At 47.8% G+C, this 26,425-nt stretch overlaps 5 protein-coding genes across 7 annotated transcripts in view; 3 read left to right on the top strand and 2 right to left on the bottom strand.

Annotated features, from left to right (window-relative positions):
• Positions 1-244: 244 nt before the first annotated feature.
• On the bottom strand, positions 245-2,908 carry pop5 (POP5 homolog, ribonuclease P/MRP subunit). The gene is made up of 5 exons (XM_076729961.1): positions 2,459-2,908; positions 2,235-2,377; positions 1,152-1,301; positions 991-1,074; positions 245-712 (listed from the first exon to the last, which is right to left on the bottom strand). Exons 1-5 carry the CDS (start codon positions 2,476-2,478, stop codon positions 573-575), a joined length of 537 nt encoding a protein of 178 aa, XP_076586076.1. The 5' UTR covers positions 2,479-2,908; the 3' UTR covers positions 245-572.
• Positions 2,909-2,982: 74 nt separating this feature from the next.
• unc119b (unc-119 lipid binding chaperone B) lies at positions 2,983-7,299 on the top strand. Its single transcript, XM_076729960.1, has 5 exons — positions 2,983-3,217; positions 4,086-4,199; positions 4,439-4,547; positions 4,676-4,848; positions 4,938-7,299. The coding sequence occupies exons 1-5, from the start codon at positions 2,983-2,985 to the stop codon at positions 5,048-5,050; spliced, it is 744 nt and encodes a 247-aa protein (XP_076586075.1). The 3' UTR covers positions 5,051-7,299.
• Positions 7,300-7,381: 82 nt separating this feature from the next.
• On the top strand, positions 7,382-9,888 carry c5h12orf43 (chromosome 5 C12orf43 homolog). The gene is made up of 6 exons (XM_076729958.1): positions 7,382-7,514; positions 7,804-7,834; positions 7,953-8,051; positions 8,137-8,204; positions 8,288-8,375; positions 8,475-9,888. The coding sequence occupies exons 1-6, from the start codon at positions 7,397-7,399 to the stop codon at positions 8,791-8,793; spliced, it is 723 nt and encodes a 240-aa protein (XP_076586073.1). The 5' UTR covers positions 7,382-7,396; the 3' UTR covers positions 8,794-9,888.
• On the bottom strand, positions 9,295-14,964 carry hnf1a (HNF1 homeobox a). The gene is made up of 10 exons (XM_076730576.1): positions 14,660-14,964; positions 13,555-13,754; positions 13,272-13,452; positions 12,150-12,349; positions 11,809-11,951; positions 11,575-11,716; positions 11,295-11,483; positions 11,104-11,219; positions 10,933-11,017; positions 9,295-9,425 (listed from the first exon to the last, which is right to left on the bottom strand). The coding sequence occupies exons 1-10, from the start codon at positions 14,962-14,964 to the stop codon at positions 9,295-9,297; spliced, it is 1,692 nt and encodes a 563-aa protein (XP_076586691.1).
• Positions 14,965-20,206: 5,242 nt separating this feature from the next.
• Positions 20,207-26,425, top strand: part of msi1b (musashi RNA binding protein 1b) — a 16,395-nt gene continuing 10,176 nt past the window's right edge. For 2 of the 3 annotated variants that reach the window (XM_076730821.1, XM_076730820.1), the window contains exons 1-5: positions 20,207-20,383; positions 20,630-20,670; positions 21,122-21,203; positions 21,330-21,414; positions 25,858-25,899. In XM_076730821.1, the coding sequence (XP_076586936.1) occupies positions 20,325-20,383; positions 20,630-20,670; positions 21,122-21,203; positions 21,330-21,414; positions 25,858-25,899 (309 nt within the window). In that variant the 5' untranslated portion in view covers positions 20,207-20,324. The remainder of the gene's footprint in view (positions 20,384-20,629; positions 20,671-21,121; positions 21,204-21,329; positions 21,415-25,857; positions 25,900-26,425) is intronic. The other variant, XM_076730822.1, reaches the window with a different exon arrangement.

Here is a 26,425-nt window from a genome sequence, read left to right as displayed (position 1 = left end):
GCTCTGACTGTACAGAACAAGTAAAGTTTTACTGTAATAAAATAGAAAAGTTTTAGTAAAAATATAATCCTGTTAGTTCTGTAATTTATTTTATTATTCTTTTGTAGACGAGGCAATATTGTGAAAGATTATGTTATATCATGATGTAGATATTTGTCCATAATTAGTGTTTGGTGGAGTAGACCATCCAGACATGTCCAAACGATGTGTGTAGAAGACAAATTTGAGGACAACATGACAAATACATTAGCTTCAAAAATAGTGCTTTAATTTGTAAACAAACCTCAAATTAGCACAAAAACATACTATAAATACAAAATAAATTCATTAAAACATAAATGTTAGACCATAGTCTTTTTTTGTAGTACAGAGATTCAGTGTCAGCATCAAACATGTGACCTTGCTGATATTCATACTGCTGTAGTGCTCAAGACATTGACACCGTCAGTCAGTTTTCTTTAGTAGAAAATCCACCTGCAGTAAAGCACATTTCCACAGACTTGGGCGTATTTCTTCAAATGCTTCACATCTCGAAATAAAATAATCAGAACCACTAAAACATCTAAGGAAAACTACATCACTTCCACCTTTTCCTGCATGCTGTGAAGTCCCTCTTCATCTTCGTCACTCTGAGATTCATCTTCAAATGCTTCCTCATTTCCCCTGGTGAGGGAACAGTCCAGAATTGCTTTGCGAACCTGTTGTTCTTCTTCTGCAAATGGAAAAAGGAGGAACCAGTCAAATGTCATTTTTCTTTGGCTGAAGGCAACAACACAACATTCAGACGGGTCTTCACAGCTTCAGAAGATCGTGTAAGATTCATGTTCAACACTGGTAAACATTTAAAGTTAATATTGGGATTTTATTACTGAAGTTTAAAAAACAAACAAACACACAAGCAAGTAGAGAAATAAATGGACCAGTAATGACTGGAATTTCTGTGAAGCTCAGTGTGAATAACTTTTAAAAGATTTAAATTAAAGGCTTTACCTTTGTTTTTACATTTCAGGAGCATTCGATGCAGCTGCTGTTTGTTGTACTGGATCAGAAACTTCTGACATGTTCGAATTGTTCCTGAAAAAAAACAAACTTTTAATTAGCCTTCAGTTGATATTCAAACATCTTAACATGCACCTTGATGTTTTTCTTACCTCCCACATGCAAACAGTTCAGAAAACACGGGATCTTCTGCCCACGAGTTTCAACACTGGTGATGAACGGCAGCGCAGACCAGAGCAGTCTGTAACACCTTTTGGGGAAACGCAGGAACACTATTCCAGTATGAGCGTTCAGATATTTCACTAAGAACAAAGAGAGAAAAGAGAGTTCAATCAGCACTACAATAACCTTAAAAATACTGTGTGATTAATCAGAATCATCAGGGTTTATCTTCCCTTTAAGAGGACCGCAATGACAATAAGTCACCCTTTAACTTTAGTGATTTTACTGATCCTTGACATTTTCAATTATTATGTATTTGTCACAAACCAGTTCTTCTTGTATTTTTTATGTGTCAAATAAATAAAAACCAGTTGAAGGGCTGGAGGAATCCATGTTATTCTCATGTTAAGGCCTTGAAACAGATAGAAGTGTATTTTCAATAAATGTAGACATACAGAGTAAAACTACCTCAGCATGAAGCTCCTGATGTATCTTACAAACAGAGTGGGACATTTACTGAAGTAATGTACTTGCAATATGACACTGAACTTCACACTGACCCTGCACATACTGCACAGGTACATATGCATATAAATAGCTATATATTATTTTATTCTAATTTCAGTCTGTGTATATATGCTCTATGTATGTGTAGCATGAAGAAACTACAACTGACATTTCATTGTGCAAACCTGTGTTGATCATTTAATACTGTACTTGCATTTATGCTACTTCAATAAATTCTACAGGCAAATATTACTGCATGTATTAGACCGCTTCGTTACTGCTCACTTTGTAGATCAAGATTTGAGATAAAAAGATCTAATGCAAGATCTGATGTAAATATTATAGATTAAACTACACGACAGTACAAGTTAGAATTAGTTGTCTCTTGACAACATAGACATTTTAAGGCGTTAATGAGGCAGTAAATATAAGTCAGTCAGTACTTTAGTTTGTCAATGTACATTTTCTCATCATATATTTGTAAATATTTGAACCTACTCGTTATAGTGTACTGATGCTCTTTCTACTTAACCTAGCTGAAGCATCCACAGTAAACAGTTGCTCACCGGAGAACCCGACGCTGCAGAGAGCCGCTCCATAGTCCCCGTGTGTGCGGGCCACCGCCGCCTTCACTGTCGCTGCGATGGCTCGGTCATCCAGCAGCAGCAGGCGGCTCCGCTCCGACACGTTGACTTCACACAGCAGGTACCTGCCGACAGAGCAGAGGCGTCAGAGACCAACTGTGGACACACAAAATGTGAGTAAATCATCCATGAAGACCACGTTTCACCTCGACTTCACCCGCACCATCGCGCTCCTCTTCTTCCGCGGAAACTTCCGTCAACAAAACTATCTGCTCCCCGGAGAGCAGCAGCAGCGCCACCCGCTGGACGGTTATGGCGCTGCTGGGTGCACTTGACACGATACACTGGGCAGCGCGAATGTGTAGCTGTTTGTTCATCGACACATCTAGGCTGGAAACAAAAATGTTGAATCGTAATCAAAACTGAAGGGATGGAAAACGGGAGCTTGTCGACTGGACAAAATGTCTGATTTCACTCTGAGCTTTCTGGTAACATGTTGGACGTAACTCAGTCCACCCAGCTGAGGAGGAAACGGGACGCCCTGGGCAATAAACCATTCACACCGATTCGGTAACTATGACAATCGCCATCGTTCTCAGCCAATCACAACCCGATTTTTCCGTCTCCCATACACGTTTTACGCCATCTTGAAATTACACCCGCAGTTTGCGAAGTCGCTCCCAAATCAACAAGCACAACAACTCTTTTCATCACCGCCACAGTTCCCGGTATGAACGGTTCACGGAACAAACCGGCGCCGACAGTCAATAAAGGCCAGACGGACTCGGACACCGGCTCGGAGACGAACCACAGGGACCGAAAGACCGGAGGAGGAATGCTGAAGAAGCTGAAGTCAAGGCGCAGTCAGACGGATAAGTGGCCTGTGGTCACAGAGGATGAACTCCGGGCTCTGGGAAAAGATATTTCCCCGGACCATGTCTTGGGTCTCCGGGCTGTCACGGAGGGTAAGTCATGTGAAAGTCGGCTCGGTCTTGGATGAAGTCGGTAAATCTCACTGCTCAACGGCCGCCATTGACCCAAAGCTAAATGCGGCTAAGTGGCGAGTTTAAAGGGGGGTTTACTAAAAAGTTAATATGGTCCGACATGGAGCTAACGGTCCGCTTCCCTCTGGTTTGAGCTGGACACCATAATTCTTTGTTACCCAAAGACGGAGGATGTACCAGGGGCGTAGCGGGGAGTCTGAACCAGCCAGAGGAGGAACTCTGCTCAGGCCCCCCTTCTGAGAAGCTGCGGTAATGGATGTTCGTGGTCACGTGGGGGAAAACAAACAGCGTGAAATATGTCAAATAAGTAATTAACCCAGTAAAGCAAAGTAATGTCCAGGTGTGCTTCTTTCAGACTGGTTCACGTAGCCCTGTTCATAATAGTTCTGATTTAGCAGCTTTAATTCATTCTGTATGTTTTGTATATTTCTGTATATTTTATCTCTCTTTGGTCCCTGGTTTGTCGTCACCTTCCACCCCGTCAGTAAAAGCCCTGTTTGAGCCTCCGGAGTCAAATCTCTGCCGTCGTACACCCAGTCTGCCACAGTTCCAGCTAACGCTTAATGCCTCCCATTGTTTTTGGCCTTTTCCCGGACCAGACAACAATGGCCTCACTTCCCTTCTCACAACGCTGAAAGCTGCAGAGTTACTCACCACATCTGCAGGTGCAGGAGCCACAAAGCAGATTCTGAACCCTCAGACACTCATGGAGGCTGAGAGAAAGTCCTGTGACCTGCCAGAGGAATCACATCAGTGCTGAAGGAGCTAATAAATACCTGCTCTGTCTGTTTGTCTTGACATCAGCTCTTGCTCTTATTTCACATTCCAGACTATCTTTGCAAACCTGAGGACAACATCTACAACATCGACTTCACACGCTTCAAAATCAGAGATCTGGAGACGGGAACGGTGCTGTTTGAGATCGCCAAACCTCCGCACAGCGGTAAGAGACGGAGGCACCGCCGCCAGTCCAACAAGCTTCATGGATGTTCTGTTAGCGTTAGCGTCAGTGCAAAGCTAACCTTGTGATATCAATGCAGCCAGTTTCATCACAGCTGGTTTAAGAGCATCTGTTAACCTTAAAGTGAAAGAATTATTTTTAATTACTGTTACCTCTGATGTGATTTGTGGCTTTGCTGAGAATATCTCGTGTCAGTCAGCCCAACATGTTTCCTGTGTTAGGTCCTGTGGAGGGGGAAGAGGACAGCGGGGACGGAGACGCCACTGCAGGGCGTTTTGTGCGATATCAGTTTACACCAGCTTTTCTAAAACTGTGCACTGTTGGAGCAACGTGAGTAAATGGACACTGACTTTCTGACTGAAAATACACGAGAGGACGTAATCAGACGTCTCTGTTCTTTCTGCTGGACGTCGTCTTGTCTCAAACTGAGTCGTTGTCTCTCTGTTTCTGGACCTCAGCGTGGAGTTCACGGTGGGCGACCGGCCCATTAACAGCTTCCGTATGATCGAGCGGCATTACTTCCAGGGACGCCTTCTCAAGAACTTTGACTTTGACTTCGGTTTCTGCATCCCCAACAGCCGCAACACGTGTGAACACATTTATGAGTTTCCACAGCTTCCAGACGACCTCAGTGAGTTCCAGTCCGTTAATGTTCTGTCATGTTCCCACATAACGATCCACATCCTGACCTTTATTTCTTCCATCTTTCTCTCCCTCCAGTTCGCCAAATGGTGGCGCACCCTTACGAGACCAGATCAGACAGTTTCTACTTTGTGGACAACAAGCTCATCATGCACAACAAGGCAGACTATGCCTACAATGGCGGTCTGTGAAACCTGAAGGGAACACTGTGTGCAATACTTCCAGAGGATCGATTTCCAGGATGACAACCATCCAAAAGCGTTTCTTTGGGGGGCAGAAGTATTCTCTCCTACGACTGTTACCACGTTCCTCAGAATCAGCGGACCACCTCTGCCCTCACCTGAACCCACGGATCCATCCATCAGGACCCGGTAGAGCTCAGGTTCTGGGACTCTGAACGATGCTCCGTTAAATAATCCTGTTAAATCTGACTGAAACCTTTTTGTTCTGACTTTCAGCTTGTCGAACAGCCGTCATGTTACTGCTCCAAGCATCCAGGTCAGCGCTCCACTTTTGCCTTAAGTTTCTTGCCGTCTCTGCTGGAAAGGGACACGTTGAGTCACGACGTCTCATGGCAGAGCCCGCAGACTGTTAGTTAGGACTTCATGTACTTCAGTATATAGATGTTATGTTTGAAACGATCTTTTGCAGTTGACAATTGTGTTTCCCACAAGGAGAAGCGAGCATTAACTAGACTCTTACAGTATTGTTAGTCGTAGAGGACCATGTAGCACCAGCTGACGTATCAGCTGTTTGTGTCAGATGTTTAAACTTCATGTCGACTTTCGGTCGACTCATCTAGTCTTTAATTCAAAAGCAGCGTGAGCTCCGTTCATGATGTCTGCTGTCGTGTTCATCCTGATGAAATCTGCTATATTTTTATGACAGACAGTTTGACAGCATCACGGCTGTCGACTGGGAATCGACTGTCAAACTGTTACCTCTGCTCTCCGAAGACGGTTTGTCTGATCATGTTTAGTCCTTCCTGGTTCGTTTGGCTCGACAGCGCCGTGATTCCCACCTTTAGGAGCCGAGTCTGGCCGGCAGTTCTCCACCAGAGCAGCACACATGACGGCACTGCGTGATGTCGCTGATGTGTCCTTAATGAGGCAGTGGGGTCCATACAGACGGTCACGGTGGTTTTACTCCAGACTGTCACGGTTTCATCTCACATGCACTGTCTGAATAAATTCTACCTGCAGTAAATCAGACCTTAGCTCAGTTTGCGGTGCTCACCTTGTCTGTTATCACAGACGTGTTGATTTGGTCACGTGGTCGCTTTAGAGGCTGCGGTGCTTTGAGATGCAGCTAAAGGAAAAGCTGGGATGTCCGTAGCTCATCCAACACACCAACAAAGAAGAGTTTGAAAATGGTTGTAATGTCATTTCCAGTCTGAGGATCCGCTCTGATCAGCTCCATTTCTTTGTACAGAAATGAGAGAAAGTCGGCGGCGTAAACCCGTTAAATGTCAGCGGCGCTTTAAATGTGATTTGTGCTTAAAAGAAGCAAAAACCACCGGAACAGTCTGGAAGCTGCACAGAGACCTGGGCTTCCTTTTGCTGGACTTTGTAAGGTGGGTTCCATGTGCCTTAAATCAAGAGGACCTTGTTCCTCGTCACCTGTCAGACAAACGCTGCAGCTCACCTGCTCACATCACGCTCGCCGTTTCATTTGATGTCATCCTGCTGTGCTGCTTTGTGTGAAACTGTTTTACAGCAGGCGGTCAGTCGTCTGATCGACTCTCATTTACTCTTATGAAATTTGTCATTTTACAGTGTGAAGGATCAGAGACAGCTCCTCATGTAACAGGTGAGCTATCAGAGACACACCTGGACAGCCCAGCCTTTGCTCCTCAAACCCGCACAACCTTGTTGTTTCTGTCTGACGGACTCTGCTGGTTTCAGATGGGATGACTGTTCTGTCGCACAGCATCAGTCAGCATATGTTATCTTACCTGTACAGACAACTCCTTTCTGATTGGCTGCTTTTACAAACCTTCATGTCGTGTCAGATTTATGGTAAATAAAAGTGTTTGACTGCCAGATATTCACACTGAACATCAAGTGCTCGTTGTAGTGGATCATCAGGGGTGTGTGGGGGCTTTTTTACCTTCACACCTCACGTTAACTGAACACAGCAGGTGATGAAGGTCTGAATATTTTGATTTGACATGAATATGACACCATGTTTGTTTGCTTGGTAACTGAATCTGGTCTCCACTGCTCTGTTGTGTTGGAAGTGAAACATAGGAAATCTAAATCGATGACATTGTTTTGACTTTTTTGAAACTGCATCGTTTTTGCACAGTTTTTCAGGATCTTCTGACTTCCTCTGTTAGTTCAGTGAGGATTTTACTGCCTACACTTCTGTTACTTTGACTGGCTTGCTTTGTGTCTCAAAGCTGTGTGAAGACAGTGACGAATAAAGCACATATCTGAGTAAAAAGCCCGCTTCTGTCTGTCTTCACCGTCCCATCGACGAACAGACTCCATTACCCAGAATCCTCCGCTGAAAACAGCAGCAGCACGTGTGTAATCATGGCGGCCCGCGCTGGAGCGACGGTGAGAGTTGATGAAGACTCCAGCAGCAGCGACGATGAAGCTCTCAGGAGGTGTCAGGAGGCAGTTTGGGAGACACGAAGTGACGAGAAGAAACGTGAGTGAGGAGAGACGAACATTTCGCTCAGACACGTAAACTCCAGCAGAACCACAAGCCGAGCCCGTTCAGAACTCCATAAGGAAAACGGCTCATTTAAGACCCAGCGCTCGTCTTTTCCATTAAACGCTGGTTAAAGTTTACTGTCAGGAAAAAAACATTTAACTGGACTTCAGGGTTCATTAAGTTGCTTTCTCCTCTTGCAGCTGCTGGTTTGACCTTCGGTTCAGACTCATTCAGGATGTTTTATTCAGTGTTTTTTACCTGCTGCTGTCTTCATGTGTTGTAGAGGGAGACACCGGTGTGCCACAGTCAAAGCGGTAAGCACGCATGTCAAAAGAACACTAATTAAACCATCACCAGGACGGAAACGGTGTCAGATGTTTTTTTGTTTTTTTGAATGTGATTTGGCTTTTGATGTGATTTGCTGTGGAGCAGCATCGTCGTCGCTGCGCATGAACACGATGGGAACGAGCTGCAGGTGACTGAGGGCTTCCGTACACACGTCGCTAAAAAGCTGGGAAGTCTTCTGGACAGGTAGGACGTGAGACTGCAGGGATGCTTAATATTTGAGTGCAGAGATGAGACAGAGCTGCAGATGTTTAATGTGTGTGACCGTCAGCTGTATTTCAGAGATTCAGACAGAAGCTTCATCCTGTGTGGAGTCAGCACAGTGTGACGATGATGAAGGTGAAGGTTCTCTTTATTCCCACACTTTGATGTGTTTATTGTGTCTTTAAATGTTCTTTTAACCACATTTTGTTCTGTTTTAGGATTTCTTCTGTTTTCTACGTCAGTCCCAGGACAGACCGCCGATGATCCTCCAGCTCCTGTGAGGCGGCGGCCTGCTCCCAGCTCAAGGTTCTTCTTCTACTTTAGTGTGAATTTTTCAAAGTAAAACAGCCTGATTAATTTGTGTACTCCTGAATTTAACACTCTGTATTTCTGTGCTGATCACAGTGACAGTGACAGCGAGATGGAAACGAGGCTGAAGGAGGCAGCGGTGTCCATCAAAGATCTCTTACCTTCGTTATCGCCCTCGACTCCCTCAGCAGAGCCTCACTGCTCAGAGAACATCAAGAAAGAGGAAGAGGAGAGTGCTGTGAGGAAGAAGAAAAAGAGGAAACAGAGTCGAGGAGAGAGAGACTCTGCAGCTTCTCTGAATGCTCAAAGCAACGGTGAGCACAGGAGCTCAGAGCAGGAAGACGTTCACGTCAAAAAGAAGAAGAAGAAGAAGAAGAAGAGGGATGGAAACACAGAGGAAGAAGCTTTGAACTGAAGCTTCTGGGACTTCTCCTTCATTATGGGATGTTTGTCTGTTCCCCAGTCTGTCACAAGCTTGAAATGACTGAATGGTGATAAATTTTCCAAAACATTTTGAATGTATTTACGGAAAGATGCAGCAGACACATGACAGCTAATCTGTTCAGATCATTGTTCCTGAGGGAGTCTTTAGGTTGTCATGAAAGATCATTAAGGACGTGAAAAAGCATTTCCAAGCCGTGACATAAAAAAAGCAGTGTAAAGGTTTCAACTTAATGTACAATTTGTGAATATGACTAAACATTTGAATAAAAATACATTTCAGTGTTGATTTTCAGCTGATTGTCGTATCCAAAGTGAATCTTCTCTAATGTCGATTCTTGTTCGTATTACAGCGGAGAGTCTTTGAAACATCAGAGCAGAGTCGTCCCTGCGGCCCCTGAACGTTACACCAGAGGTAGCTGTAAATCCAGAACAGCTCGGGCTCCCGAGTCCAGCAGGTGGAGAGGAGACGCTTTCACTGCGCTGTAGACACCATTTGTGTAGGAATGTAGGAGCTGATGTCTGTCGTTGCAGGTGAGAGGAGGTGAGACTGATGACTGTCCGTCGTCTGAGGAGCAGGATACAGCTCTAAGCTCTCTGAGGAGGCTGTTGACAGAAGAATAAAGACGCTGTTGGCGCAGAGGCTACGACAGGTGTCCAGGCTGTTCTTGAACTACTGAAATGAAGCTCTGATGAGGAGCGAGGCACCAAAAACACCACACAGTGAATCTGCTTAAGAAGGCATCATTGAAAACATTAAAGTCTTTACATTAAGTATTTAAAAGAAGGGTTTTTTTGGTTTTGATTAGTTTTTGGTGTTTGTTTGTTTGTTTTTTCTCCAGTCTGCTCCACACTCCAGTGAACTGAAAGCTGTTCATGCTTAGTTTTGCTCTCTTTGAAAGTTAACACTGAAGTGTTTGAGCACAGTGAAGTCAAAGAGTTCAGGGGTATTTTTCTGTCTGAATATGTTTTTTTTGTTTTTTTTTGTGATTAGATGCCTGCAGGTGATTATATCTGGGATTTATTAGCTGGAAAACACACTGGGACCACAGCATGAAGCCTTACCTTAATCCAAGTTCAATAAAAACTGAACAATACCACAGACACCGAACGTTTTCATGTTTTCTCTAATGGCTTATCGAGATGTTCTCCAAAGATTTACTATGCGTTTATCTACATAAATATCTACATTCAATCTATATTTTGGCTCTATATATTGAGGCTCTTTACTGTATCACTTCAAATTGTATAATATTTCTTAGCACTGAAACTTGTCTGAGCTGTAAAACTCTCTGAAGTGTCTTACTGCATGTTCAGAATTTCATTGGCTGTTCAAAGCGTCAATCATCTACAAAATGAAGAGGAGGAGGCCCTTCTGTTCAACTTAGACTGTTATTGGCTGCTCTGGTTGCTAGTCTCCATTTGGCAGATTGTGATTGGTCACATTTCAAACCCGTGACTCAGACAAACTGGAGACAAGATGGCGGCCATCTGTAAACGGAAGTTAACAGGAAAACAAGCGGAAGAGGAACACTTGCTAATTTGAAAGGAGAAAACATCTTTCTGTGGATATTTTCCTGTTTTGGTCCAAATATTTTTACTGCAGTGGATCTTTTGGACCTTTGTGGATGACCGTTCTTGTCGTAGTGTTAGCGACCTGTGGATCACTGAGAGACACCAGCGGTAAGTTTCCTCAGTGTTACATCAGTTTTGAAAATGGTTGTTGCTGTTGGTGTTCATTGAGCATCCTGTTGTGATAATATCTTGAAGTGATTTGCATCAATTGATTCACATGAATCACATTCACATTTCTATGAGGATAAACGTGAATGTTGTGTTTGTGTTAATAAACAGGAAGAACAATGAACAACAGTAGATGTTCCTACAGCCCGCCCGTGGCCCATAAGAGGTTCTCACTTTGAAGTTAGTTACATGGACTTTCCAAATGAGAACAATCATTGCTTTGAGTGTGTGTGTGTGTGTGTGTGTGTGTGTGTGTGTGTGTGTGTGTGTGTGTGTGTGTGGCGCATGGCTGCTAGCCTGGTGACGTGTGCTGTTGCTGTTGTCTTTGTTACTGTCGGTAGGAGTTGAGGTGTACTTGCAGGCTGTGTACCTGGCACAGGTGTGTGTGGCTGCAGGTGTAGATCGTCTTCTTGTAAAGGTGAGTCCGTCTGTTCCTCGGGATCTGCTGTCAGAATCTAACCAATACAAAAACAAGGAGTCTTTTTACCACGGTACTTTTCTTCACGCGTTAACAAGCCCACCGACCATCGGACCCCATTACCTGTCTGACAGCAGCGAGGCTGGTCAGCGTCCCCAGGCTGCTGCTGTCTGTGATGACCATGGCCTGTGACAGCAGGCTGGACGAATGGTACTGCGGTGAGTCGGACTTGTTGTACACTGTAACGAGGAGCAGACGAGTGAGTCTTTACTTCACAGGACATGTTAACTGTCATTCTGTTGCTGTGGTCTTACTGTGACACGGCAGCTGTGCCATGGTCGCCATGAAGGGACTGGCACCCATGTGACTCTGGAGCTGCTGTGATATTGGCTGCTGGGGTGAGGCGTGAAGCTGCTGCTGGAAGGAGATTGGCTGCAGGGTGGTGAATCCGCCCCCCACGTTGTTGATGACGGGCACGGTCTGAGGCTGCGTGGAGGCTAAACCTGTGAATGAAACACATTGTTCTCTGAGTTTTGTCTTTTTATTCCCACACAAGACAGAAAGAAAGAAAGGAGAGCAGAGAGTCAGTGTTACCAATGAGAAGTGAGGACTCCCCCAGACTCATGACGCTGGGCAGCGAGGCCATGATGAGGCTCTGTGAGGAAGCAGGGGGGGCCGACAGGCTGTGCAGTGAGGTCAGAGTGCTTACTGGGGGCAGTGGGCCACCACTGGACGCCTGAGACCAGAGGACAACACGGTCATGATGGCAGCAGTGCATGCAGGTAGTCTACAGCACAGACCAGGGAGGACCGTGACACTGGCTCTCACCTGCTTGGGGTTTTGTGTCTCGAGGAGTGTGTGGCTGGGCTCCAGTTGGACAGGACTGACCACAAGACGTCCCACTCTGTCCCCTCCGCTGCCTCTGGCTGAGCTCACGGTGTCACACAGGATCTGCTGGCTGTATTTCACAGCTGGAAAGCAACAACAAGAAATCAAGTCCCACAACACTGATGGGCTTCATCACAGGTTTGTTTACTGGTTACAGATGGCAGCATGAGGCTGAAGAACACCAGAACGTCTAAGACAAGTCCAACTTCTTCTGGACACAGTAGTCGTGCCCTCCTTTAGGAGGCAGTGTGGACTTGACCCTCTGCAGACTGTTGGGTTACCGTGCTCAGGACTTGGTGGGAGGGTGGGCTGAGAAGAGGCAGACTGGTTGGTAAAAGGTGTGTCCAGAGCCAGTTTGTGACGGAAGGCCTCCTCCTTGCGCCGGTTGGCAAACCAGTTGTAGACCCGGACCTCAGTAACCAGGTTGGAGCCCAGGCCAGCCAGCTGGGAGGGAGACACCCCCCTCTGGATACACTCCGCCCTGACGGAGGAAGAGTGCACTGAGACGTGGCTTTACATTAGGAAGGTGGTGTCACCTTAATGAGTGTTTAACCAAACCGTTTGGAGATGCCCTCCAAACCTCTGTGAGTCTGACCGATCACCTGCAAGCACTGAGCACACTGTAGGTGTCAGACACACCTGTCTGCGGCTCAGGTGCTTTGAGCTAAATGCTCGCATCAGTGCTAACAACCTTTAGCTTTCAACCACCTTAGTTTAGCTCATTAGCATGCTAACGTTCACTGATGGGCATCGTTTACATCTCCTCTTTAAACTGTGTCTTAATGGAAAGCCTTTAGAAATATTTATGTCATGTTTGCTGGATTTAATTTCTCTCTTCTTACCCGTTTACAGTTTTATCTTCATTTTATCCTCTGGGGATCATGAATGTACATGTCATCGCAATCCATCCAGCAGTGTGTGTGTGTGTGTGTGTGGTAATAATGTGTGTGGACAGAAATATTTGTGTCTTTGATAAATTTGGTCCAGGCACAGTAAACCTGGTCCATGTACAGTAAACCTGGTCCATGTACAGTAAACCTGGTCCATGTACAGTAAACCTGGTCCATGTACAGTAACCTGGTCCAGGTACAGTAAACCTGGTCCAGGCACAGTAAACCTGGTCCATGTACAGTAAACCTGGTCCATGTACAGTAACCTGGTCCAGGTACAGTAAACCTGGTCCAGGTACAGTAAACCTGGTCCAGGCACAGTAAACCTGGTCCATGTACAGTAAACCTGGTCCAGGCACAGTAAACCTGGTCCATGTACAGTAAACCTGGTCCATGTACAGTAACCTGGTCCAGGTACAGTAAACCTGGTCCAGGTACAGTAAACCTGGTCCAGGTACAGTAAACCTGGTCCAGGCACAGTAAACCTGGTCCTGGCACCATCACTGGTCTCACCTGTTGCACTCCTCCACTAACCCCTCTCTCTCCTCCTTGCTGGGGTTCTTCTGTCGTTCGTAGGCATGGAAAAGGATCTGCAGGGACGCTGGACCCCACTTGAACCGGTTCCTCCGTCCCTTCCTGGTGTCCTCTCCGTGGTCCTCCCCAGATGACAGGCCGTGTTTGGCGTTGGTGAACTCTGGAGGGACGGTAATTCTTTTACGTTTCAGTCCTCTCTCAGTGTTAGAGACGTGACGTTCGATGCATGTTTGAAAGCAGAAATGAGGGTCTTTGTACTCACGCTGGCTGATCTCGCATTGCTTCTTGACGTACCAGGTGTACAGGGCGGCTCTCTTCTGGTTCTTCATGGGCGTGCCTTTGTTGAGGTGCTGGGACAGGTGGGACTGGTTGAGGCCTGTGGACTCCACCACCTCTCTCTGAGGGAGGTTGTGCTGCTGCATGTAACTTTTTACCATCTTTGCAACGTGCCATGGGTCCCCCCTGTGAGACAAAGACAGCATCTGTATGTCCACCTGTCCGCTTGATATTCTTATGTCTTTTATTTAAAGTCTTTTTCTTTTCCCCAATGCTCCCAACACGTAAACTCTCTCTAGAAAAGAGCTTAAGAGCCTCAGTTTGTCCTGACATGAGACATAAACTCAGAGGGAAGTGGAGAGAGGCGTATTGACACAGAGAGATAAGAGAAAGCACACAGGGCCAAAGTCCAGCCGTCCAGATCGCTGGAGGGGAAAAACCTGTAAACGCTTTATGAAGCCTAATTTAACGCTTTCTCACTGCCGGCTCAGGAGCAGATCAATTACACTTCAAACATCCCTGAATTTAACACTTTCAAGGTTTTTACACGTTGTTTTTGACAGTGAAGTGACATAAAGTCTACTTTCAAACAGCCTCTTAACAAGCACTTAAACATGCTCGTCTCAGTAAAGTGTCTGATCGGCACGAGTGTCCCAAATATCAGCAAACAGGCCGAAAAGCTGCAGGTAGAAATATCACTCATGCTTTAAGTAAACACGGGCTCACATGACCAGCCCTGCTCCATTAATCTTCACCTATGCATGCAGCTTATTTATTAAGAAATGGCCAGGGAATAATGATGGGGGTGGGTAATTAGTAACTAGCAAAGGAGGAACCCTCTTTAAATTCGCCTCAGAAGCCAGATTGCAGAGAGAGAGACGGAGAAGCAGGAGAAGGAGGGAGGAATTTTTAAAGAGGAGAGCCGAGCGTGAGGAGAATAATGTTTATCGGGTGAACCGCTGTTTCGACTCGTAGTTAAAACTGAGGAGGGGGATCCGAAACGGCACTTCAGCCGGCCGGGTCCTGTTGACTAAACGGCAGTTAGTGTGAGATGAAGGAGGTTTTGCTGCTTCCACAGAGGAGCTACTTACTGCAGGAGCTGGTCCACTTCAGCCCTCAGTTTGGCCGTCTCCTCTGGGGAAAGCTTCTCCACCTCTCGGAATATAGGCGGCGGGAAGTCCATCTCTCCCTCCTCGGAGCTCTCGCCGTCCCCCCTCTCTCCCTTCTCGACGCCGGCGCTCGCCCTCTCTCGCTCCAGCTCTCCAAAGGCTTGAACCAGGACGTCCCGGGACAGTCCGGATCCCAGCAGGGCCCAGATCAGCTGCTCCTGGAGCGCGGTCAGGCGGCTCGGCCTGGCCTTGGCCGCCCCGGCCCTCTCCTCTATCCTCTCGTCCATTAGTGTGATGGCTTACCTCGCTGCCGCCCGGCAGACAAACACTGCTCTCATGTGCTCTGCCTCGCTCAGACGACAGCCAGCCAGGCAGCGCTGGGCCTCATGGTCTCTGCGGTCCCTCTTCAGCCTCACAGAACGCGTACTTTCATTTTGCCTGGCTTGACGTTCCTCTCGATGTGTCCTGAGCTGCCTGGTTTTAGCTCTCCACCTGCTGTTTTGCTTTCAAAGGTCAATTTTCTTTTTTTTTAACCTTCCTCCTCTTCACCCCCTCCTCCTTACATGCTCCCTGTGAACTTTGTCCCCACTCCCTCAGTCCCCAACACTGACCAAAGTGCAATTTAAAAACAATAAATAAAAGTGAGGGGGACGTTTCGGCAGCACGCCGCCCTGCAAAGGCTGCAGAAAGCAGACAAAGACGTCGAGTAAAGAAAAGGTGACAGAAGCGTTGAGAGGTGCATTTCAGGTTCAGGTGCTTCTGACCTGACGGTGAAAAAGGTTCCCAGGCCTCACAAACACGCTCGTCTCAGCCGTTTGTTTGAACGATGAATTCTCCAGACTTTGATTTTGAAGTATGTCGTGAAAAATGTCAAAGTAAAGACACGGACCAGCATTAGAGGAACTGAGCAGAAACATGCGTCATGTGTCCTCTGGGCCACGAGAGGGCGCCATAGTGCCACGTTTGACTTTATGTCGCTGCTCACAGTGTTTGAGCTGAGCTCAGAGAGAACAAGAGACCAGACAGAGATCAAGGCTGAGACCGCTGTCCACTTTTCCTCAGAACTGTTTCATTCAGATCATTGTGTCTCTGTGTCTGTTGTCCTCTTGTCTCTGGTCTTTGGATCATTGTGTCTCTGTGTCTGTCGTCCTCTTGTCTCTTGTCTTTGGATCATTGTGTCTCTGTGTCTATCGTCCTCTTGTCTCTTGTCTTTGGATCATTGTGTCTCTGTGTCTGTTGTCCTCTTGTCTCTGGTCTTTGGATCATTGTGTCTCTGTGTCTGTTGTCCTCTTGTCTCTGGTCTTTGGATCATTGTGTCTCTGTGTCTGTTGTCCTCTTGTCTCTGGTCTTTGGATCATTGTGTCTCTGTGTCTGTTGTCCTCTTGTCTCTGGTCTTTGGATCATTGTGTCTCTGTGTCTGTCGTCCTCTTGTCTCTGGTCTCTGTAGATCATTGTGTCTCTGTGTCTGTTGTCCTCTTGTCTCTGGTCTCTGTAGATCATTGTGTCTCTGTGTCTGTCGTCCTCTTGTCTCTGGTCTCCTCCTCGTGTCTCCTCCACATTATTACAAACATTCAGATCATTGAGAGGAAAAGCAACAAATCAAATATGAGAGAAGATCAAACATCAGACGATTCAACAGGAAATGAACAAAATGACGAATCGTTTCTGTTGAAACTGTCGGCAAAACGTATTTTAGAAACTCTTCACGTTTGTGTGTAAAAATCTTAATTGATGAAGTAACGAGTAACTAAACTGTCAGATAAATGCAGTGGAGTAAAGAGTACAGAGTTTCCTCTGAGATGTGGTGGAGCAGAAGAAGAAAGTGGCATGAAAACAAACTACTCAAGTGAAGTAGAAGTACATCAAATTTATACTTAAGTGCTCAGATGACTAACTTAAATAAAAGAACAAATACCACAATGTGACAGTCAATTACAGCTAGAAGTCGTGCATTTAGGATCTTATTAAAGGTCCAGTTTGTAGGATTTGGTGCCATCTAGTGGTGAGGTTGCAGGTTGCAGACAGCTGAATAGCCCTCGTCTCACCTCCCCGACGGCTGCAACAAGTGTTTGGTTTGTCCTTTCTGGGCTCCTGTAGAAACGTGGTGGACTGTGGACGAGGAGCTGCTCCCTCTGTGGACATAAAGACTCTAAGAGAGCAGAAGAAGACTTCAGACAAAGACCAGACGCTCCTCCAGCATCAGCCCAGTCTGAGCAGCCTCTCTGCACTGGTTCCCAGTTTCTGACCTCCTCCCCGTCCAGAGAGGCCTCGTAGATCTGAGTCAGAGTCGCTGTCTGTCTTTGTCTGCTTGATTCTTCTTCTTCTTCTTCTTTTTATTATTGGTTGAGCTGCTGACACTCAGAGACACTTGAAATGCGACGAGGAGACTCAAGTAGACACTCGAGTACTCTTGAGTACAAGAGTAACTTGAGTAAATGTACTTAGTTACTGCGCAGAGGTGTGTGTTTGACGTATGACTTGGTCTTAAATGAGACTTTGTGTTTCTTCTCTTTGTGTTCTTCCTCATCTCTGCTTTTGGTCCGTTCAGTAGCTTCCTGTTGTTGTTGTTTTGTCTGCTCGCCTGTTGATACTTTAACCTCGCTCTTCATCAGACTCTTCGTCGTCATCTCCGCTGAAGCGTTTCTTTGCGGTGGTGACTGATGCTGGTTTTACAGACTGGGTTCTTCGTCTGTGAGCGTGTCTGCGCCTCCTCCACAGGTGGAGTTAACTCTGAGTTTCTGTTTGCTCAAACTTCTCCGAGCTGAATCAGATCTGTCTCTAAATTTCTGAGTTCTGATTTCTTTGTGTTCGGTCCCCCTCTCGCTCTCCGTCGGAGCGTTGTCTGGAATGATTAGTTGGAGGCGTGCTGGAAAGCAAAGAGGACAAACTGAATGGGAGAAAACCTCAGAGAGTTAATGTAGTGCTTTATCTTTCCCCCTCTTTCTGTGTAAAACGCTCACTTTCTCTGCCTGGATCACCTTATACCATTCTCAGGTTCAGCCTATCAGCACCTTTTTGTGTGGAGCTCTTGTTACCGCACCCCACCCTTGGGAAGATGGCATTATACTGTATTTGGAAGGGTAACAGAGCTCCCTCTATCTCCCTGAGACATGCCACTGACCTGTAATTAAGTCCCATTGTACGATTCAGAGAAAACTCGGCACCAAAGCGGACAGAGGGCGATGTGTGTGGATTTCCAGCAGCTCAGATACCGCGGTGACTAATGCTCCACCACACAGGCGGGGTTTATCAAAACGGGCCACATGCAGCACACTGGAGCTCGCATTCTGCTCTCCAGAGAGCTCAAAGCTATGTTGATTGGTAATGAGATACAACTGTCCGTCCCTCATTAGTGAGCCATTGCTGGCCGCCTCTGTGTGTGTTCTCACCGCTCCCTCTCTGTCTCTGCCCGAGCCCGGAGCCCCCCACCCCACCCGGCCCTCCACCCTGTCCCCATCCCTGCCATTCAACCCCATTGATCATGCATGCAGAAATTTAACACACCCCTTAATTCCTGTCCAAATAGCCCCTGTCCCACTTCCAGAGCTTCATCTGCTCATCCGCAGAGGACGGAGCGGGCCTGCGAGCGGGCCGGACCCGGGCTGCAGCGCTCGGCGAGGGCGAAGCGCGTCAGAGAGGACGATCAGAATGTCAGCGTGTGCACAAAGAGCACACAGCGTGCAGGACGTCTGCCTTCACCAGACACTTTTAGAGGGAGAAACCTCCATTTTACACCCGCCGTAAGTCAGAGCTGTCGCAGCCTCTGAGGCGCTCAGGCTGTTGATTGGCCTCAGCGTTGGTTACCAGGTCACATGTTGAGTCAGTGTTGAGAAGATTAGCTGGAGCTGGCTTTGGTACTAATTAAATACTTAAACCCCGGCGATGAATGAGCACACAGCACACAAACCTCCTGTTATTCCACGTTGTGTAAGCAGGTTTGCAGTATGGAAGGTGTGTTAAGACACACACTCACAGCTGGCACGCACGATCATGTTATGGTTACCAGACGAGTTCGATCAGCTCAGCTATCGATCAGACACACTGAGGGTTTATGAAAGCAGCAGACAGACGAGCGGCAGCTTCACGTCGACTTCATGAGGAGGCGGTATTGATAACTCATCTGACTGATGGCCGATAGTCGACAAACTGATTGATCTGACAGATTTCCCATGAACGCTGTGACCACAACACACCCACAGAGAACACAGCGGCCTGTGAGGAGAACGTTTGAGTCAGTGGTGACATTTTTAGCTGAAGGCACAACGTGAACTTCCTGATGATTAAAGCACTTTGTATGATTTGAACATTTTAAAGAACTAACTCAGAGATTATTAGTTTAATTCTTCTAAATGTAAATTATGCCTGTTAACACTTTGCCCTAACTGGGAGGGAAATTACATCAAGTGGTCAAATTTAGGCGGCATTTGACAGGAAGTCAGGAGATTTTGCCTTCATAATAAAGGCTTAATGTTAGCGAGTACAGGGTGGAGCTGGAGGCCTCAGGCTGTCGGATTCAGTTTTAGATGACGTGAGGTTTAGCTTTCATGAGCTTCTTTTGGCTCTCCTGCAGGTGTGATGCTTCCTTTCGATCCAGCCAGGCTTTAGGAATTATCTTTTATCATGAAAGTCGACTTTTTTGATAAGTTATTACAGGATACCAAATATTTCTGAACTACATGAGAAGAATACTTCAAAAAAGGGCTGGTGGTTTATGTTTGAACCAGATTTATTTGGTTGTTTCAAACACTGAATATAACAGGCCGACTCGTTGCTTGTTCGTTTTTTAACACAATGTAAAAACCACATAGACAAACTCAGTGTCGCTTCACTTAAAGCTGGCCATGTCTCCAACTAAAATGATATGGAGTTTGGTGCATTTGTTGTTCTGTAAATTCCCCTCAAAGAGCATCAGAATTCATCGTAGGCAGGAGAACAGATCACTCAGAACAGATGAAATGAAGTGAGCAGATCAATACAGGTCCATTGATCAGCAGTGTGGAGCAGTGATGAGGTCATTTATCTCTATGGATCTTTACTTACTGATTGAGAATGTGAATTGTTTCAATATCTGTTATTGTAACAGCTGGTTAACTCGTTTAAGACAAACTACAGTCAACAGTGAAATTTAGGATTAACTTCATTATGCTAATTAGTTCCAGGTCGCTCATTATGCTAATTAGTTCCAGATCGCTTTGAAATGTTTTGGCATTAAAGGATAAAATAGCAAAAACCAGCGTCTTGTTAAACGTTGACGTCTCGTGAATTCCATCAGTTATTTTTACGTTTCTCTGTGAAGACTTTTCCTGTGATCTCTGCCTGTGAAAACACCTGCGGGCTTTGACGCGCAGAGTTTTTATTGTGAAAGGCAGCAGCGGAAACGCTGCGGCTGAGAGCCGCGGCTTGACGCCGAGCCGCGCGCCTCGGCGGTGGGATGAGGGAGCGAGCAGCCGGGAGGAGGTGGAGTCTGTCCCAGCCTGCATCTGGCCCGCTCCCCTCTCTGTCACCCCGGGCCAAACCCGCCCAGCTCCTCTCACTCACTCTCCGCCTGTTCTCCCGCACGGCACGGCTCGGCTCGGCTCGGACACACACACGCACACACACACACACACGCACACACACACACACACACACACCGCGAGGACACGGAATGGAGACGGAAGGGAGCCAGAGCAGCCTGTCCGCCGCGGACTCCCCTCACGACCCCTGGTAACAAACTTTCTGCCGCTCCGCTCAGAAACAGAGCCGGTATTCTGCGACGGGACGGTGGTCTACACACACACACACACACACACACACACAGTCACACACTCAGCCTGCATGTTGAATCTGAGTGTCTTTCCCTCCAGGTTTCCTCGTCTTTAAGCTCAGTGTGAACTTTGTTCGGCGGGTGAATGAATGAGATGAGTCTCTTTAAAACGTGTGTTTCTCATATTTTCTCTTTTTTTTCCACAGTAAAATGTTCATTGGAGGACTCAGCTGGCAAACAACACAAGGTAAATCTTTTCCCAGCAGCTCTCATAAAACCCCGCTGTGTGTTTAAACGTCCTGGATGTGAAACTCATTTGAAAAACTGGATTTCTCAATATTTCTGTTTGCTAACGTAGAATTTGTTTATTTGCTATTTTGAGTTTTGAGTCCTGCTGCAGAATGAAAGCTCCCATTCAGCCGTCCGCAGAGTGGACGAGCCGCTCTTAAAAGCTCGTTAAAAAGGCTGAAATGAGATGATTCACTCTGGAGTAAGACGAGGGGTTTTAGCTGAAACGAGTTTTTTTTTTTTTTGGTCACATTTCGTGTTTGACAGCTGAAAATTGTCTGAACTCTGGTGAACAAAGTCGGACTCTGCTGCCAAACTCTGCAGATTTCCTATTAAAAAGTTGTCATTTGTGGTTAAGCTCTTGATTCATCACGTCACGCGTCCTCTCTGCACCTCCTTCTGTCTCCCAGAGGGTCTGAAGGAGTATTTCTGCAAGTACGGCGAGGTGAAGGAGTGTATGGTGATGCGGGATCCGGTTACGAAGCGCTCGAGGTGAGGGAGCCGAGAGCCGGCTGAAAGTTTATCTGACCTCCGTGATTCCTCCCTGCTCGTGAGGTATCATCACATGTCAACATCAGTTTCTGTGTCACTAACACCCCCCCCCCCCCGTGTCTGCAGAGGCTTTGGATTCGTCACCTTTGTCGATCAGGCCGGCGTGGATAAAGTTTTGGCTCAAACCAGGCACGAGCTGGACTCCAAAACAGTGAGTTCTCTGTATTTATTCCACCGCCGGCTAATCCATCGCTCCCTGTTTGATGAGTGGATTTCCAATAATCCGCTCCAGAGGTGTAACACTGCTGCATTTTACTGTTTACTGAGGTTCCACCACGCTGATGCTTCCTCACGCTGCGCCGGCGGCCACGCCTCGGCCGTGAGGAGACGCACGCGGTGCTCAGTCAGAGCGACGCAGGCCTCTCACCTGAGTCCACTCTGTCTGTGTGTGTGTGTGTGTGTGTGTGTGTGTGTGTGTGTGTGTGTGTGTGTGTCTTTTTGTCAGAATGAATGTGGGCCGGTCTGGGAACAATGTGGCCCGTTGGTCGCCATAGGGACCGCTGCCCCCCCCCCCCCCCCCTGTGGGAGTGGTGATGGCTGCCGGTTAGTCAAAATGAGGGGGGGCCGTTTCTGTCCCCCTTTGTGCTCTGAGCAATGCACCTTCTCCTCCTTCTCCTCCTCCAGCAGGAGCAGCAGGAGGTCAGAGGAGGTGTGAGTCAGCCGTGCAGGAAGTCGTTCGATGGCGAAGTCAAACTGAATTTCCGTGTTTGTTGGCGTCCCCGCGGCCGTGGTGTCACTCGCAGGCACGACAGCTATGACAAGTAGCGCCATCATGGTTGGATGCCACAAACTTGCCATGGGGCCTGTTTCCATAGTGACCCCCCCCCCCCCCAGTTGAAAAATGACTCTGTCAAATGTTCAGAGTCTTTCTTTGGGAGCAGAAACAGTGTCAGATATTCGAGGTGGTGGCGTTTATGCTCCCCTCGCCTCCTCTGATCAGCTTCTCATTCAGTTTATCACAGAGGAGCTCAGAGGTGACGGGTCGCTCCCCTCAGCCCGGGTGGGCACAGCCTCGGGGGCCGCGGCGGGGCCCCTCGTGGCCGGCCGTCGGATGTGTCGGTGGCAAGGAGAGGGTGGCGAGCAGAGCAGGCCTTTCAGCCCGCCCGCCCTGCCCCCTCTCCCTCGCTGACAGGTTATCCTGTTAGCAGGGAGAGGAAAGTTCTCCAGTGGCAACAGAAAGAATGTGCCACGCTGTGAGCGAGCGAGCGAGCAAGCCGCCGCCAGAGCGGACAGAGCGCCGCTCAGCCCAGAGGCTGCAGAGCAAATACAGTGCAGAGGAATTTATTGGTACTTGTTGTGCTGAAGGACAGATGCGGCCCGGTTTTGACCGGCACGGAGGGGCAGCTTTCCTGTGAGTTATGGAGCCCCCCCACTCCACTCCACCCCACCCCACCCCACCCCACCCCACCCCCCCGCGAGCCCTCCCAGCTCCCTGCTATCTGTGACCGACGCCGGCTGCACCTTTGTGGGACAAAGTTTCCATTCAGGTGCACAGCGGAGAGCTTTACAACAAAGTCTCTCAGCTCCATCGCCGAATTTGTGGCCCCCGTTAACCATTTCCATGCTGACCTCAGTGGGCGGGGGGGGCGGGGGGGCGTAATGACCCCATCTGTGATTAGTATGGCTCTGTTAACTAATAGGATTGGAGTCAACAGGCTTGAGTTGTTCCTCGGAGAGGTTGAGCGCGGTCCAATGGGCACGTTGCGTGCGCCGTGTTCCCGGCTCAGGCTGTGACGGGCAGCGAGCTCGGCCAATCGCGGCGCGGCCTGGATGGAGCCGGTCAAAGGGGATTGCCCTGATTTCGTAAACCTCTCTTGGATTTACGCTCAGCTTCTCCTCCGTTAGCGTGCGAGAGATTCGGCCTCTGACGCCGTAAAGTAGCTTCGAACAGGTTTCTGATGTTTCCACACAAACACACCTCACAAAGTTCAAATTCCTTCTTCTTCTTCTTCTTCTTCTTCTTCTCCCTCACTGAAGGATCCAGAACTGCTGGAAAAAAAGTGCTTTCTCACTGTTGTTTGTTGTTGTGAGCTCAGCTGCATACTGAGCCGTGATTGGCTGCCTTAAACTCAGAGTTTGGGTAAGTATGAAGGCGGCGAGTGTGAGAGCAGGCCTTCAGCTGCACTCCGAAGCTCTGACCACGTCTCCGCCGTCAGCATCGAACTGGTGGTGAAACAGCCGCTCTGTGTGTCTAACGTCCACAGCTTCCTCCCCTCCGATGTGCCGTGTGCTGCCATGTGTTTGACTGTTTGTTTGTGTGTGTGTCTGTTTGTTTTTGATGTGCACAGGAGTGTTGGACATCAGGAGGGTTGGTGACCGGAGGTGACTATCAGAGTAGTTTAGCCACCATAGACACTAAACAGTAGACTCTGCATCTGATCCTCCAGTCTTAGTCTTAGTCTTCTCACTCGCTCTCTAGAAGAGAAGAAGAAAGAGAAACGTGGCGGTGACGTCGACTCTCGTTCGAGTAGAACCAGCACTGTTAGCACTGTTAGCACTGTTAGCCGTGCTCTGGTAAACGCATGCGGTTTACCATAGAGGCTGTAGCTCTCTACTGTAGTCAACTGAACCCTCTCGTGGTTTCGGACTAATCTTAGCGCTGCTCTGTCTCACCATCTGTTAGTGTGACTGCAGGACAGTGTGGACTAGTCTAGTTGTTCTAGCTCTCTTAGACCAGCGTAGACTAATCTAGAGGTCTCAGACTCCAGAGCTCCAGCCCGTCTGTGATCGCATCCTCATGGCACGGTGGGCTCCTCTCTCCAATCGTGACCTTGGTGACATTCAGGGGGCGTGGCCACATTATCTGTCCGTTTGTAATGTTGAGGTTCAGAGGAGCGAAGGGCGTAAAGGAGAGGAGCTGCAGGTCAGAGGACGACCCCGATGACAGGAAGCTGAGGGAGGCAAAAACAAACAAACACACACAAACAAGCCTGTGTGGGTCTGCCGGCGGTGTGCTTTGATTGACAGCTCCCTCTCCCCTGTCCCGTCCTCCTCCCCCTCCACGTGTCCCCCCTGCTCGGGCTCTCCTCGCCCAGCTGAGGTGTGTTTGTGATTGTAGCGCCTGTGCGAGATTCCAGGAGATCACATGTCACATGACGGTGGCGAGAGAGGCGGCGGCTCGCTGGACGTTCCCAGACATTCCACCTGAGCGCACACGCACACACACACGCGCACACACGCACACACGCACACGCCTCTTTTGAAACGAGGTTCTGTCCTGATGTAAACACCACAAACTGATGCTCGGTGGGTTCTGTGGAGGCTGATTATGACAGCAGAAGAAGAACATCGTCAGCAGGTCGTTTTGGTTTTGAGTCTCTTGAATTTCTGGTGCTCATTGTGAACGAGGAGCCAAAACTGAAGCCACGTTTTCAAAACTCAGTCTTCATCAGGGACCTGCGTCTCCAGCAAACAGTTAAACTCGATGGATGCTGAAACGCTTCGTACACGTCTGAACGTAAGCTGGTTAGCCGCTGACAGCAGGAGCCGCCGCGGCCGAGTTTGACTTTCACCTGAATCACTGTGTCCGAACAGAACGACACCTTTACACTGAACCCAAGTGTGTGAACAGATACATCTTCCTCCAGCATTTAGTCATTCACATGTGAGGAATAAAAAGTAAAACTCCTGAAATGTCAGATCTGCACAGAGCCGTCAGGGTTCTGACATAAGATAAGATAAGATAAGATAAGATAAAACTAATGATCCCACACCGGGGAAATGAAGTTGTTAGAGCCAGCAAAGTATTAAAAGAGATCAAGATATAACATCCATCCTCTGCTCGGCTTAAATCACAATCAGCTGTTTGAGTGATTATTATTTCATTTTCTCAGCTTTTCTCTGTGTTTGTGTCGGTTGCTGCAGAAATGCATGAAATTCTCGTTTTTGACCGTTTTTAAACAGCGTGTTAGCAGGTGGTGGATGATGAAGGAGGAAAGAGCTCAGACTTTGGAAAAGTCGTTTCACGTGAAGGCAAAGAAACGCTTCACAGTTCGGTCCGCAGAGATTTGAAGCCGTGGCTTCAGAAATGGAAGCAGAGCGTCGTTAATTCAGTGGTTTCAGCTGCTTTCTACCAGACAAACCGTTCAAACGTGGCTCATTCAGACTCAGAGCGACGTCGTTCTGCAAAGACATTCAAAACCATCAGCAGTGAGAAACGACCAGAGGAAGACGTTCTTAATGTCACAGCATCGCCGTCACAACAAACACACGCGTCATGGCAGCAGTGCGTCGAGTCCAGGACGTAGTCAGAGCCCGGTCTACTGTCTGCAGAGACCATCTGTTGGCTTCAGCGCTGATTTGAGGACATTCTGTCCGTCTCATGTCAACTTCCTGCAGGTTTTCCTTCGGCGTTCTGAGCGGCGTGAAGCTCGAGCGCGATAATCCTCAATGAACAGGTGTCTCTTCATCACTGCTTTGCTGTGATTGGTGCAAACACTGAGCCAGGCCAGGAGGAGGATATATTACACCTCCACCGACGAGCCGTTAAAGATGAGGCTGTGATGTCACCAGGGAAGGCGACAGGTTGCTGGCTCACCTGTGTCGTGACACAGCACTAACCCGTCTTCTTCTTCTTCCGTCCTCTCTCCTGCAGATCGACCCAAAGGTTGCGTTCCCTCGCAGAGCTCAGCCCAAGGTGAGTCCACCCGCCTCCTGTCAGGTGTGTCTGCAGCAGGTGTGTGTGTGTGTGCGTGTGTGTGTGTGTGTGTGTGTGCGTGCAGCGCTCCTCATCGTACGCTGAAGAACACGAAGCTGAACTGTCATGTGATCGTGTTTTAACAAAAAGCTTCACAGCTTCAGGGACGCTCTATTGTTAAAACGTCCGGATTGTGTTTCAGCTTCGCTCTGTCCTCATGTTAGACAGTTTGTCTCCTCCGTCCACAACAGCACGGGACAGTTCAGTGAGGCATGAAGGAGGTCATGTGTGGCCTTACTTCAATGCAGCAGATTAGATAAAAAGCAGTTTTTGCATTGACGTGTGGTCATTCTAGCTCATCTGGTCGAGCGCGATGCAGGTGTGAAGGCTTCACTGTATGTCTTTCAACAAAGAATCCTTTTTAAGTCCCATGATGCAGTGAATCGTGCAGGAAGTACAGAAAACAGCAAATGAAGGAAGGAAAGTATTTGAATTCTGATGCTTGAATGTGAAACGTAGAACACAT

Source organism: Chaetodon auriga, chromosome 5 (assembly GCF_051107435.1).
Source record: "Chaetodon auriga isolate fChaAug3 chromosome 5, fChaAug3.hap1, whole genome shotgun sequence".
Lineage (NCBI taxonomy): Eukaryota > Metazoa > Chordata > Actinopteri > Chaetodontiformes > Chaetodontidae > Chaetodon > Chaetodon auriga.
Note: the sequence above shows the minus strand (reverse complement) of the source record. Positions and strands in the feature narration are given on the sequence as shown.

Coding starts and splice junctions, on each gene's coding strand:
- pop5 (XM_076729961.1), bottom strand. CDS start 2,478: ATGGTGCGGGTGAAGTCGAG. Junction 2,378..2,458: donor ATGGTGCGGGTGAAGTCGAG/GTGAAACGTGGT, acceptor CTCTGTCGGCAG/GTACCTGCTGTGTGAAGTCA. Junction 713..990: donor CCTGAAATGTAAAAACAAAG/GTAAAGCCTTTA, acceptor TTCCATTTGCAG/AAGAAGAACAACAGGTTCGC.
- unc119b (XM_076729960.1), top strand. CDS start 2,983: ATGAACGGTTCACGGAACAAACCGGCGCCGACAGTCAATAAAGGCCAG. Junction 3,218..4,085: donor TCTCCGGGCTGTCACGGAGG/GTAAGTCATGTG, acceptor TTCACATTCCAG/ACTATCTTTGCAAACCTGAG. Junction 4,200..4,438: donor CGCCAAACCTCCGCACAGCG/GTAAGAGACGGA, acceptor TTCCTGTGTTAG/GTCCTGTGGAGGGGGAAGAG.
- c5h12orf43 (XM_076729958.1), top strand. CDS start 7,397: ATGGCGGCCCGCGCTGGAGCGACGGTGAGAGTTGATGAAGACTCCAGC. Junction 7,515..7,803: donor ACGAAGTGACGAGAAGAAAC/GTGAGTGAGGAG, acceptor CATGTGTTGTAG/AGGGAGACACCGGTGTGCCA. Junction 8,376..8,474: donor CGGCCTGCTCCCAGCTCAAG/GTTCTTCTTCTA, acceptor TGCTGATCACAG/TGACAGTGACAGCGAGATGG.
- hnf1a (XM_076730576.1), bottom strand. CDS start 14,964: ATGGACGAGAGGATAGAGGAGAGGGCCGGGGCGGCCAAGGCCAGGCCG. Junction 11,952..12,149: donor CCCACCAAGTCCTGAGCACG/GTAACCCAACAG, acceptor GTTGCTTTCCAG/CTGTGAAATACAGCCAGCAG. Junction 9,426..10,932: donor GCCACACACACCTGTGCCAG/GTACACAGCCTG, acceptor TTCTGTCAACAG/CCTCCTCAGAGAGCTTAGAG.